The sequence below is a fragment of the Microcaecilia unicolor genome, chromosome 9 (genome assembly GCF_901765095.1).
Source record: "Microcaecilia unicolor chromosome 9, aMicUni1.1, whole genome shotgun sequence".
Classification (NCBI taxonomy): domain Eukaryota; kingdom Metazoa; phylum Chordata; class Amphibia; order Gymnophiona; family Siphonopidae; genus Microcaecilia; species Microcaecilia unicolor.
Genome location: NC_044039.1, coordinates 149,981,492 through 149,995,276, shown reverse-complemented (window position 1 = coordinate 149,995,276; position 13,785 = coordinate 149,981,492). Strand labels below are relative to the sequence as shown.

Here is a 13,785-nt window from a genome sequence, read left to right as displayed (position 1 = left end):
GGCTGTTCCACTGCCTGTTGCAACCAAGCCAGGCAGGCTCTAGCAGCATAACAACTGCATGCAGACGCCCGAATAGTGAGACCTGCAATTTCAAATGACCATTTAAGTGCTGATTCCAGTCTACGGTCTTGAATATCCTTCAGGGCAACACCTCCTTCAACAGGGAGGGTAGTTCTCTTTGTCACAGCTGTGACTAGGGCATCCACTTTAGACATAGCAAAGCGAGCCATATGCTCCTCACTCAGAGGGTATAACTGCCCCATAGCCCTGGAAACTTTCAAAGGTCCCTCGGGGTCAGCCCATTGAGCCGAAATAAGCTCTTGGATGGAGTCATGCAAAGGAAAGGCTCGAGCAGGCTTTTTGGTACTAGCCATCCTAGGATTCACAGAGGAGGCTGTGCCACTGGCAGGGTCCTCAATAGAGAGAGCCTGCAGGGCATCAGAAATAAGCGCTGGCAGCTCATCACGGTGGAAAATCCTCACCGCGGAGGGATTGTCCAGATCCTGAGTCACTTCTGCACCAGACTCTGGCTCCTCAGACCATGAAAGCCTGCCAGAGTCCTCCGAATCCTCGCAGCCTGACCACGGGTGGTGAAATGGAGGTGCAGCACTCTCTGAAGGGGAATGAGCCCTTCTGCGCTTCATATTCTGCTAATTATCAGGGAATAACGCCTCAGAGGGCATACCCAGGCTAGAATCCACCGGGGGGGCATTAGAAGAGGCCTATGCCGGGCTTTGTGGGAGAGCTCTTTTAAGCATGTATGCTTTATGCATTAATAAGACAAAATCAGGGGAGAAAAACTCACCCTGGGCACCCGGATCTCTGCCGGGGCTAGTAGCTCCCATATCAGCCTCACTCCGAGGCCTCCCCCCGGGCTCAGGACTCTCCGTCTCAGCGGAGGTCGCACCATGTGTTAAATTCAAAATGGCGCCCGCTGCCAGCTCAGAGCGCGAAGAATCGTCGCTCGCCATGCTCGGGCCGGGCCGGCTCTAAAGTCTGTACAGCACGATTTACAGAGCCCCGCTGCTGATCTGCGCTTGCCACACTTGGAACAGCGCTTTACTGTCTCCGCAGCCATTGCCGAAAACGGCGGTAAAATTCAAAATGGCGGTTCGTGCCATAATCGCCCCGATCGCAGGGCCCACCCCGGAGGAGTCAGAAAACACTCTTACCTCACTGGACCAAGTATCACAGCTCCGGTCCCACAGAAAAAGGCAAGGAAAAACCTCTGTTCCAGCGTCTAAGTGTCAAAGTGTGATGCGACTTTTTTTAAACGCTGTGAGGAAAGCAGAGGTAAATAGAACCCCGGAGGCTCAGGTGAGTGGGAAAGGCAGGGAAAGGGCGAACCTATGTGCCTGCATCCACTGTTGGTGGGGAAGGACAGGGAAAGCTAAGCAATGTGTCCACATCCACAGAGGTATGGGTAAGGCAGGGAAAGGGCGAACCTATGTGCCTTTAAAGTGAAGCTGCTATAGCCTCCAACACCCCTGCTAACAACGGGCAAAAGCACAGGAGCAACCTCCAGGCAGATTTTAGATGGAGCTCGAAGAAGCTGCAGCCACTCTGCTAGGGGAGATAGAGAATACTGAAGAGAGGCAGTGGAGCAAGCTGGTATGAGGCACTGAAAAAAGTGTGCTCTCTATCTCCCTCTGCTGGTTGATGGACACAACCCATCTGTAATGGCTGCATCTGCTTGATGACAAGGAAGAACATATTTAGAATAAAAATGAAACCAGATATTAGCTTATTATGTATATATATATATATATATATATATACATACATACACATACACACACACACACATACATATACTAGTTAAAAAGGCTCGTTTCTGACACAAATGAAATGGGCACTAGCAAGGTTTTCCTCGGAGTGTGTATGTTTGAGAGAGAGTGTGTGAGAGTGAATGTGCGAGTGTGTGTGACAGAGAGAGAGACTGGGTGCGAGTGTGTCTGTGAGAAAGTGTGTGTGTGAGCATCAGAGTGTGTGCCAGCCACCCAACAATTCTCCTCTCTCCCCTGCCCCCCCCTCCAGCCACCCAGCGATTCTCCTCTCTCCCTTGCCCCCCCCCTCCAGCCACCCAGCGATTCTCCTCTCTCCCCTGCCCCCCCTCCAGCCACCCAGCGATTCTCCTCTCTCCCCTGCCCCCCCTCCAGCCACCCAGCGATTCTCCTCTCTCCCTTGCCCCCCCTCCAGCCAACCAGCGATTCTCCTCTCTCCCTTGCCCCCCCTCCAGCCAACCAGCGATTCTCCTCGCTCCCCTGATTAACTCCGAAGCAGCCACTTTATTGAAAGCCCTGCCCGTCTCTAGCCTTCCCTTCGAGTTCGTTCCCTCAGAGTCCCGCCCTCACGGAAAGAGGAAATGATGTCAGAAGGCAGGACTCTGAGGGAACAAACTCGAAGGGAAGGCTGGAGACGGGCGGGGCTTTCAATGACGTGGCTGCTTCGACAAAGGTAATCAGGGGAGTGAGGAGAATCACTGGGTGGCTGGAGGGGGGGTGCAGGGGAGATAGGAGAATCGCTGGGTGGCTGGAGGGTGCAGGGGAGATAAGAGAATCGCTGGGTGGCTTGGAGAGACCTGTGAAGTGACGCATGCGCAGCACGTCGGTCACAGCTCATTTATATAGTAGGATATATATAGAGAGAGAGATTCGTCATGCTGGTACATGCTCTGTACTTCGTCTTTAATTAGCTGGCAATTAAGAATTTTGAAAAAAAAATAAGAAAACACCCCACACAACACACTAGACTGACCAGATAAGGAATGCACCTACCTTTGCCTTATTGTCCATGGAAATAGCAATCTGCATACGTCTCCCTCTGCCAAAAGTGAACAATTTATCTACATCTTCTTTAGTGAGAGCAGGAATTTCTTTTGAACTAGGAAGGCACTCAGAATTCCGCTTCTCGCTAACTATTCTTTTACCCTAAAAATATATGGAAAAAAACGGCTTTCTGAATTACATAGCAGTGAAAAGTCACCTCCTCAGCCTGAATTTTTAATTAACAGAACCAAATTAAAGTACAGAAACTGTATAAAAATTAGGGCAGGCCTGATAGCCCAGCTATAACATTTAACACTTAAAATGCTTTAACAGTTTTTTTTAATTTTAGGATTTGCAATAATGTCACAAGCATAATAATTTGTTTAAGAAACACGGAGGAAATACAATGAAGCATCTTTATACATTTTATATAAACTCTCTACAACTCCCTACTTTTTAGTAGCAGTTTCTTTTTTTCCATGAACAGCAAAGATCTCTACAGCCATATAGATGGTGATGTCATTGCACACCACCACCAAGGGACAGATGCACTAAAAAATCGTTAAAGCCCTTCCCTTACCGATTCCCTTAGCCCCCCCCTCCATCTGCCACTGGGCTGGGCCCTCACAGCGCCTCTCACCTCTGTGTGAAGGCGCTGCAGCAAGCAACAGTTGATCGCTTCCCTTCGGACTTCCCTCCTTTCCTCCCTGGCCCGCCCTCGTCTGACGTAAAGTTACTTACGTAAGTCAGGAATAACTACCTAAGCTCTGACAATTTTAAAAGAGTTTTCCAAGCCTGCAAGGGTGTTCCTGCACTGCTATCAGTAACTGTTGGCTTCAATCTTTTTCAACCATAATCGTACTCTGTCAGGCTTCAGCTACCTTGTCAGTTATTTAAAATTGGAAACAAACATCTTTTTGAGCTCTCCATCACACAGAAGCCAGCAGAACTTAAAAGGATCAACGCTGACAAAGTCATAACCAAATGAGAATCACTAAAAGGAGTCCTATAAAAACGGTTGAGCATGAGAAAATACTTCAACTCTTCTTCAAAAAACTGCAAAGCAGTCAAGTCCAGGTCTGCAAGATTAAGCTTCCCTCACCTCCATTATCAATGCAACCTAGGGACAGGACAACAAGATCTACTGCAGCCCCCACTGGGTGTTCACAGAGCTGTGGTATGAATTCTTCAGAGTGTTATGGCACTGGCAAATCCAGATTTCTCTCTCCAATCATGAGGTACCCTACTTCAAAATGCAGGTGACTGCATTCTCCAGATAACGTAACAGATATTCTCCAGATTCTTCACCTTTATTAATATGGCAATTGTCCACTTCTGATCTAGATTCTACCTCAGACCTCTGGAGGACATTCCTTAGTGCATGCAAACATTTGGATGCACCCAGAAAAGTGATGTTAGCTATTCAATTAAATCTTATTTGTGCAGCAGGAAATTATTTGGCTAGCACCTTGCTCCTCTCATCCAACTTTAAAAACATTGAAGACTAAATACAAAATACAGTCAGTGATGGGACATGAGAAGCTACAATTAGCCCATCATCTAACAGGTGACAATCAACTTTGAGAAGATACAAGTTTATTTATTTGTTGCATTTATATCCCACATTTTCCCACCTATTTGCAGGCTCAATGTGGCTTACATTATGCCGTAATGGCGATCGCCATTTCCGGAGTGAAAAATACAAAGTGGTATTGCATTAAAGTTCATAAGTGACAGAATAGATTAAGCATTTAAGTATAAAGAGTTAATTTCCGGAATGAGAACTAAAGTGGAATTGCGTTCATGATCCTTAGTGACAGAGTGAATGAGGCAATCAAGTGTAGAGAGTTCGTTTTTGTCCAGATCCAATATACGTTTCGTTGTTTGGTATTTAGGTTGGTCATTGTGGTATGCCTTTTTGAACAGGTTGGTTTTTAGTGATTTTCGGAAGTTTGTTAGGTCGTGTATTGTTCAAGAATTCATCCAAATACAAGTTTTTCAGAATAAAAATGTTGAATGCCAGAATAGCCCCCCTCATCAATGTCAGATTTTCCAATTTCTTTACAATATCACTGAAGAGATTCTGGAAACCTTTCCTTTCATATACAAAGGAAAAGCCTTTGGTAATCTTGCCAACACTCCATGGCCTAGATAAGCACCCTGTTAAGCAAGCACATGGTGCCTACAATACAGCATCAAAAAGGAACTTTCAAAACCACAGTGTCAAAAAGAATGACATGGCCGAAAACTTCTGGTCTTTGAGAAGAGGTGCATGAATGTGTAGCAGACGCTCCCTGAAAAAGTGAGAACCTCTTTAGAGAAAAGTGCAAGGAACGGTATTCTTTGATTAAAGAAAAATTGTTCTACCCTTCAATCTTTAGCTGCGGATAACATTGAGCCAGGATGATCTAATTCTAGAAGACAGCAGTTTCATGCTTACAAAAGACAAAACTATTATTTGAAGGACATATTAGCCATACCATTATCATTACATGAAACCTAGATCACATTGATCTCTTCAACAATATCAACAGACTAAAAGGCTGATAAGAAACCACTAAAGACAACAAGTCAGCAACAACCTAAGCCAGATCCCAGTTTGTCTACATCCAGATCTTGGACATATCAGTGGAAGAATGACTCATTTTCTAAAATATTAGAAATACATGTCTACAGACTAATGGGCTAAATCAAAAATGGTCACACTTTATATCTAAATCACTCCCACCTTTCAGATGATAGTATATCATCTACCTCCTTTGGATCAACATATAATACTAGTAAAAAAGGCCCGTTTCGTACAGAAATGAAACGGGCGCTAGCAAAGTTTTCCTCGGAGTGTGTATGTTTGAGAGAGTGAGTGTGTGAGAGAGAGTGAATGTGCGCGCGTGTGTGTGTGACAGAGGGAGAGTGAGACTGGGTGCGAGTGTCTGTGTGAGAATGAGAGTATGTGCCAGGGTCTCCCCCCCCCCCCCCCGGTCTGTCTCCCAGTTGCAGGGGGGATTCCCCCCTCCCTCCCAGTTCCAGGGGGGTTCCCCCCGTCCCTTTTTCCCAGTTGCAGGGTCCCCCCTCCCAGTTGCAGGGTCTGTGTCCCCTCTCCCTTTGTCCTCAATTTAAAAACGACAATGTGGGAGATCACGTGATGCACGGCTAGAGAGAAGGTGTCGTCGTGCTGAGCTCCCGCCTTCCCCATGCCGTTTTGCGCAAATAAATACCTCATTTCGCCGCATTAAAAAGCGAGGATAACAACAACGGTGATCCGAAACATCGGGGTATCGCGGAATACTAAAACGGAGCTTGGCAGAGGTGCGATGGCAGCTAAACCCCCCAAAAAAGAAAACATGCGGACCCGTACAACCGACTCCAAGATGGCAGACGGAGACGGCCCGAGGTCAGTGAGCTCAGCGTGGGCCGCGGAGGTGGCAGCGGAAGTCTCTGCTATGTTGGGGGCGTCCATGGATCACAAATTACAAGCGATCAAAGAACAATTAGGAGGCATCGACGCGAAGTTGGAGAACATCCAGTCAGAGTTTTCTCAATATAAGCAGCGATTATCTGATGTGGAAGATCGAGTGCAGCAGCATGAGACAACACAAAAAGACCTGGAGAGCAAGGTGGAACGGCTGGAGAGTAAGCTGGAGGACCTGGAAAATAGAGCTCGCAGGAGTAACATAAGAATGATTGGGCTGCCTGAGAAGATCAAAGACTCAGAATTAAGAGACTTTCTAGAAAATTGGCTACCAAAAATTCTACCTTTACAACTGTCTGCTGGGCCTTTAAGAATAGAACGTGCTCACCGGCTGGGGCCTGGAAATTCGAAGGACCCCCGCCCAAGAGTAGTCATTTTCAAAGTCTTGAATTTTGCCCACAAACAGGAAATTTTTCGGGCGTTCAGAAAGGCTGGGACCATACAATACGAGAACCATACAGTACGCTGCTTCCAGGACTTCTCGACCGGAGTTTCTTTACAGCGAAGAGCATTTCGTGGAGTGTGCCAACAACTATTTGAAAAGAAAATTCAATTTGCTTTACTTTATCCGGCCCGTCTAAAGATCTGGCATAATGGGAAACACTCTCTGTTCTCATCGGCGGCAGAAGCGTTGAAGTTTGTGCAGCGAGACCTGACCCCTGAGGATCCGGCCTGAAAGAACGTCCAAGAAGACTTGGCTGATTTGATTATGATGGTGATCTTGAAAAGCTGGGGTGGCGCGCTCACGCCGAGCTGACGGGACACAGTTTGGTAATTTTATAACCCAGAACGTACCTACCTGGTATTGACTTTAAAGAGGGTACGGGGGGCATGTTATGTTTACTGTTGCTGTTTCAAAGGTTCTTTGTTTGAGGGGGGCCCGCAGAATCATACTTTGCAGAAGAGGGGAATGGTTTTACAATTGGGCCCTAACATCTGATACTATAAATTCCCTAGTAGGGATTACAAAGGTTAGATAGGTTTCTTTGGGATAGAGGTTGTCACAGTGTAATTGTGGATACCCGTGGGGGGATAGCCCCAATAGTGATGGGTCTAGGGATTACATAAGGAGGGGGGGAAAGATTGTAGGAGGTACTATACTAGATACTAAATCAGAGGAGGGTGTGGGGAGGGAGGAGCTCACTTGATTTTAACCATGAGGGAATGGTTGAGAGATTCTGGGGGGGGGGGGGGGGGGGGGGGGGGTTAGGGATGGGGGGGGGGGGGGGGGGGGTTAGGGATGGGGGGTGGGAAGGTCAAAGAGGGAGGGAGGTATCTGACAGAGTTTGGGTTTCAGGGACAAAATTCAAAGGGATTGAAAAGGGAAGCCCTATGGGCTGGGAGGGTTTCCCTTCTTTTGTTTAAATGTATAACTTTTTTCATGATGTTATTGGATTTCTGGTGTACTGGGATCACTTAAAATAGTTTCTTGGAATATTGGGGGAGTGTCGTCCCCGATAAAGCGGACAAAAGTGCTTCAGGCGTTGAAAAGACAACAAGTGGATATAGCCCTACTGCAGGAAACACATCGGTCCTCAGGGGAACACTTAAAATTTAAGACAGGGTGGGTGGGATCTCTCTTGGAAGCCCCAGCGGTGGGGAGAAAAGCTGGAGTCCTGATTCTTTTTCGAAAAGGACTGCAGATAAAGATCACCTCCACCTCGAGAAGTTCGGAGGGCCGCTATATTCTGGCGGAGATAGAGATTGAGGGTCATAATCTAGTGCTCTGTAATGTATATGCCCCAAATGTATATGACAAGAAGTTTTTTCAGGGGCTGATCTCCAACTTGTCCAAATTTAAAGGGGGGAATATTATCCTGGGAGGTGATTTTAACTTAGTGGTTGACCCCCAGCTGGATAGATCCGGCGCTGGTGCCAGAGGTTCGGGAGGGGGTGCTCGAGCCTTGACTTTGCTCTGTGATGCATTAGACCTTGTGGATGTATGGCGTGTTTTACACCCATCGGACCGAGATTACACATCTTTCCAGAGCCCATGCATCCCAATCTCGCACAGATTATCTATTTGTTTCAACTCCCCTGTTTTCGCAGATGGTTCAGGCAGAGATTGGTCCCTATGAGGTCTCAGACCATGCCCTGATCTGGCTGAGATGGGGGAGGCCTGTGAAGGGGGGTGGACTGCGCCTCTGGAGATATTCCTTAGACCTAGTAAATGATCAAAAATTTCGGACATTTTTAGCAGAGAGGATAGCAGATTATGAATTCCATAATGGGGTTCATAGCCAGCAGCCGACCCTTTTTTGGGAGGCGGAAAAGGCTGTCTTGCGCGGAGACATAATCTCTTACTGTGCTAGAACTCGACGGATTCGAGATAGGGAGATCTTGAGGTTGGAATTGCAGGTCCGCAAATATAGAAAACTGTATGGTAGGAATGCTACTGCGGAGAATAAGTCACTGCTTTTGATTACGCAGCAAGAGCTCAACGAATTGCTGCATCGGAGGGCGGTTAAGTCCCAATTTTATTATAAATACAAGCTATTCCAATACAGCAATAAGGCAGGAAGGTTGCTGGCGAATATGGTGCGGAGTAGAAGGGGAGCCTCTAGAATTTTACAACTGAAAGATTTAAATGGAAAGTTGTTGAGAACGGATCAGGGTATAGCAGATCGATTTGGCCAGTATTACGAGGCCTTATACGCTAGGCCGGAAGATGAAGGACTGAGTGCTGATATGTTTTTAGAGTCGGTACAGTTGCCCAAGTTGTCCCCTCGCCAAATACAACGATTAAATAGCCCACTTGAGGAAGGAGACCTTATGTTGGCGTTACAACAAAGTGCTTCTCACAAAACGCCGGGTCCAGATGGCTACCGAGTGGAGTTTTACAAACAGTTCTATGAACATATCAAGAGACCGCTTTTAGCCTTGTTTAATTCCATGATAGAGGAAAGGACTGTGCCTGAAACAATGAAGAGAGCTCAGATTGTAGTTATCCCGAAAGATGGTAAGGATGTGGCAGACCCTGGATCGTATAGACCAATCTCCCTTCTCAATGTGGACGCCAAGTTGTACGCTAAGATACTGGCAAACAGGTTGGCCCAGGTACTCCCGGACTTGGTGGAAGAGGCTCAAGTGGGTTTTGTGAAGGGGAGGACAGCGGTTCGGAATCTTCGTGCTATTTTGGCCTCTTTAGAGACGGTGCAATATAAGAGTCTGGCTTCTCTGTTAATTAGTTTTGATGCAGAGAAAGCCTTTGACAGAGTGAGCTGGCCTTACTTGTTTGAGACTTTGAAGCAATATGGTATTCAAGGATCGTTCTTAGATGCGATTCAGGTGTTATATCTGGAGCCAATGGCTTATGTGTGGGTGAATGGGGTCTGTTCTCGCTCATTTCATATCTTTAGAGGCACTAGGCAAGGATGTCCGCTCTCTCCTCTACTGTTCATTCTATCCTTGGACCCCTTGGTTAGGGCGATACAAACTCATCCAGAGATCAAGGGAATCCCGATAGGGGCCTTGAGGTTTCTTCTGTCAGCCTTTGCGGATGACTTACTGGTGCACTTGACACAACCATCCCAGTCTCTCCCGGTTCTGTTGGAGCTATTCCAAGAATTTGGAGATTATGCGGGATTCAAGCTTAATTATATGAAATCTCTGGCATTGGCGTCCTCAGAAGACCAGAAGAAGGAATGGGGGCAGGCTTTCCCACTTCGGTGGGCACGAGGGTCATTTCGCTATCTGGGAATATGGTTGTCTATGACCTCAGCGGATCTCTATCGATTGAATGTGAATAGATTGCTAAGTGATACAGAGACAAGACTGAAAAGTTGGGTGACACTGCCCCTTACACTTTATGGGCGCATTCAGCTGTTTCGGATGGTAGAATTGCCCAGATGGCTTTACTGTCTACGGATGTTACCAGTCCTTATCAAACATAGAGATCTCAAAGTCTTACATCGTTTACTCAGACGATATTGCTGGGGGGGGAAAAAAGCTAAACTACCACTACCTCTGTTAATGGGCAACTGGAAAGAGGGGGGCCTGGGTTTGCCAGACTTGAGAAGATATAATAGGGCATGCTTATTGCGATACTTTGGTGACTGGTTTTTTGACCGTGAAGATTATACACCTCGTAGAATAGAGGCTCAATTTTTTGCTCCTTGCCACTTTTATTTTTTGTTACAGGCACCTGGGGCTCGTATACCTGAACACCTAAGAAATAGCCTGTTGCTAACATCTTTGCGGTTTCTTTGGAAAGACCTGATGGGTATTTGGGGTATATCGAAACACACATCAGATATGTTACCCATTTGTGGGAATTTATTGTTTAAACCGGGGATGGACAATAAAACATTTCAGGCTTGGGGACGCTTGGGCATTAGTCGTCTGGAGCATCTTTTAAACCAGCAAGGGACGCTATTAAGTTTGGGCGCTTTGGGTATTGGCTATGACATGAATAACATTTTTGCCTATAATCAAATTATACACTATGTGAAGACGGTAGACTCAGAGGCTTTGAAACAGACATTGTCACCGAATAAGACAGTTTTTAACAGGAGGAGACACAGAACGACTCTCGGTCTCTAAGTTGTATAAGATCTTGGGGAAATTGCCACTTTTAAAGGACCGGGAGTTAATACAAATGCGATGGGCCCGAGATTTAGCGAGACCAGGGCTGTCTTTGGATTTTGATATGTTAATTTCTAGAATTCCGGAGATGACTGGCAATGCAGGCTTCCGTGAATGCCAATACCGAATTTTGCATAGAGCAAACCTCACAAAAGCTCAGATTTTTAGGATGGGAGGAGTGGAAGACCCACTATGTGAAAAATGTGGAAGGTTACCTGGGTCATTGTTTCACTGTTTGTGGGAATGTTTTCGGGTACACCATTTCTGGAGGGAGGTTCTGCAATATCTGTCCTTTTTGTTGGGCTCTGGGGTAGTGGACTCCCCGATGGGTGTGTTGCTGGATAAACATGAGGTGTTTGCACTGCAGAGCATATCTGGAAGACACTTGATCCGTAGGGCCTGTTTGGTTGGCAAGAGGTTATTACTTTGTCAATGGGTGGGTAGTGCTCTCCCGGATTTCTGGCACTGGAGGAATAGATTCCATGAACTAATGCTGTGTGAGCGCCGAGGGGTGGGATGTTCGAAGAGGAGGAGGAAGGCCTTTTTGGACATTTGGGGCCCGTATATTCAGACACTACATACCAGAGGTAGAAGTCTGGTCTTGAATTCCCTTTGATTTCACAGCAAGATACATTTCTGGAAGATATCTCAGGGTGGGTTAGGAGGGGAAGGGAGGGTAGACGGGAAGAATATGATATAGAATGATGGGAGTCTGGGAGATGGGAAAAGGAGGATGGCATTTAAAACCGTGATATGTTCCTCCTGCCCTGTGGGCGTTAACTTGTTGATGAATCACAACTTTGACATATGATGGAGGAGACAAGGAAAGTAGTGAAACACAGGAACTACATGTACTGACTACAGAATGTTGACAGCATTCCATATTTATTTTCATTATGAATCTTGCTGAACAATGCTTCGGTTACTGTTTGATACAGTCCAAAGGTTCCTGTAAAGCTTTCTTGACAATAATTCTGTACAGATTTTCTCTTCAACAATGGATACAGTCAATAAACATATTACCAAAAAGAAAAGGGAGGGGGATGGGGGGAAATAAAAATGTTGATGATAGAAGTTCAGATGTATTAGTACAGGTTTGAAATGTTTACTACTGGAGTTTTAAGGATTGGCATGATATTGTATCATTTATGCATTCATCAATAAAAACACTATTACATTAAAAACGACAATGTGAAGCAGCAGCTCCTAGGTTTGCTTGTTTGTGAGTGTATAGCAATGACGGCTGCGTGGGGGAGTTGAAACAGAGATTAACAGGGCTTCCTTGCTTACCGTACACTTGCTTGGGTCACTTCCACTCCTGTGTATTAAACGTCCTGAAGCATGTCATAGGTTTGCTTCTTTTGTTTTCAGTGAATGGGATGACGGCTGTGCTGGAGTCGTAGCCAGTGCTGTTTCCTCCCCCCCCCCCACTTCCGAGTCGCCAGTGGTCCTCGACCCCGAGCCCTCACCCGCCTCCTCCACATTGGACACTCGCCGCAACCATTTGCTCGCCGTGTTGCCGCCCTCCCTCTTCATCCTGTGCGAGAGTGTGAACCTGGACTTGGAGAGGAGAGGGAGGGCGGCAGAACGGCGAGCGTGCAGCTGCTAGGGTCCATCGTGGAAGAGAGTGGGTGAGTGGGACGGGGTCCATCCGGTTTGTTGGGTTTTTTTTGGCGTGCCCGCTACTCCTTGGCGCTGAGTGCAGTTATTTCTTCCTTCCCTTATTCCGCCTCCATGGCTGGTAGCTTTTTGTGAGGTCGAAGCGCTGCCGGGCCGCCTCCTCTTCCACATTCCGTCCTCTCTTCTGCCTCCTCTTCGTCGCTCCGCCCTCTCTCCTGCTTTCGGCTACTGATTGGCTCCTTGAATGTGCTCCGCCCTCAACGTCATTACGTTTGACGCGAGGGCGGGGCCCACATCTGCTGCTACAGAGCTTCGAACAAACGAACTGGCTTCATTGACGTCAGTGGTCAATGGAACGTTGAGAGTGCTTTTTATGTCCAGATGGGGCGTGGCCTAGGGCGCAGATGGGCATGGCTGAGTGCGGGAGTCCGAATAGCCTAGGTCAGGAGCCACAGTTGGAGAGAGGTGAGCTTCAGAACGTCTGAGGGGGATTCAGAATGTCTGAGGGGGATTTTATTTATATAGATTTCATCAAGAAATCCATGTGCTCTTTCTGGCCAATGCAATGGGATTACAACAGAGGATTTTATTCCAAAGATTACCTGATTACAAAGTATTGGATCTTCAAGAAATGAGTAAGTACAACAAAAAACATTCAAGATGAATTCACTAGCCACCATTTTACTATCTTCTAAGCGGAAACGAGTTGTTCTCAATTTCCCCTAATTCTTACAACTTATACATCCAATAGGCTGGACAGCCCATTTAAATCACCAGCAAACACTCCTGGACAGTTCTGGAGACACAACTGTTTATCAGCCATCTTGAACTAAGAGCAATGTGGTATACCATTTAAATGTTTGCAAATGCTGTTGCCAATTCTGTTCTGCGGGGTCAAACAATCAAGCAGCAATGTTTTATATCAACAATCAAGGTGGAATGAGATTCAAATGACGGTAGGAGATGCTGCACATTCGAAAGCTGGAACTCAATATAAACACTTTTCTAATAGATTCATATTTGCTAGAATAGAACCAGTAAGCAGACAGCTAGAACCTCATGAGTGGTCTCTAAACAACACAGTTCAGGATCTTTTTTGAAGGTAGAGGAAAAATAGATTTATTCGTATCAGATGTCAAGACAGGTCATGTTTTCTTGTTCGCAGTACATGTAGCCAGAATTGATTAGCCAGATACTTCTTCATGCTTTTCTGCCAATCCTACTCACTTCCAGAACTACTGTATTCAAAAGACAAGCAAAGACAGAACTCACCTAATACAGCGAATGATACATACCTGTAGCAGATGTTCTCCGAGGACAGCAGGCTGATTGTTCTCACGACTG

At 46.4% G+C, this 13,785-nt stretch overlaps 1 protein-coding gene across 2 annotated transcripts in view; it reads right to left on the bottom strand.

The window, feature by feature from the left end:
• Window positions 1-13,785, bottom strand: part of CCDC9B (coiled-coil domain containing 9B) — a 294,033-nt gene that overhangs the window by 181,828 nt on the left and 98,420 nt on the right. For both annotated transcript variants that reach the window (XM_030215177.1, XM_030215178.1), the window contains exon 5: window positions 2,778-2,930. In XM_030215177.1, the coding sequence (XP_030071037.1) occupies window positions 2,778-2,930 (153 nt within the window). The remainder of the gene's footprint in view (window positions 1-2,777; window positions 2,931-13,785) is intronic.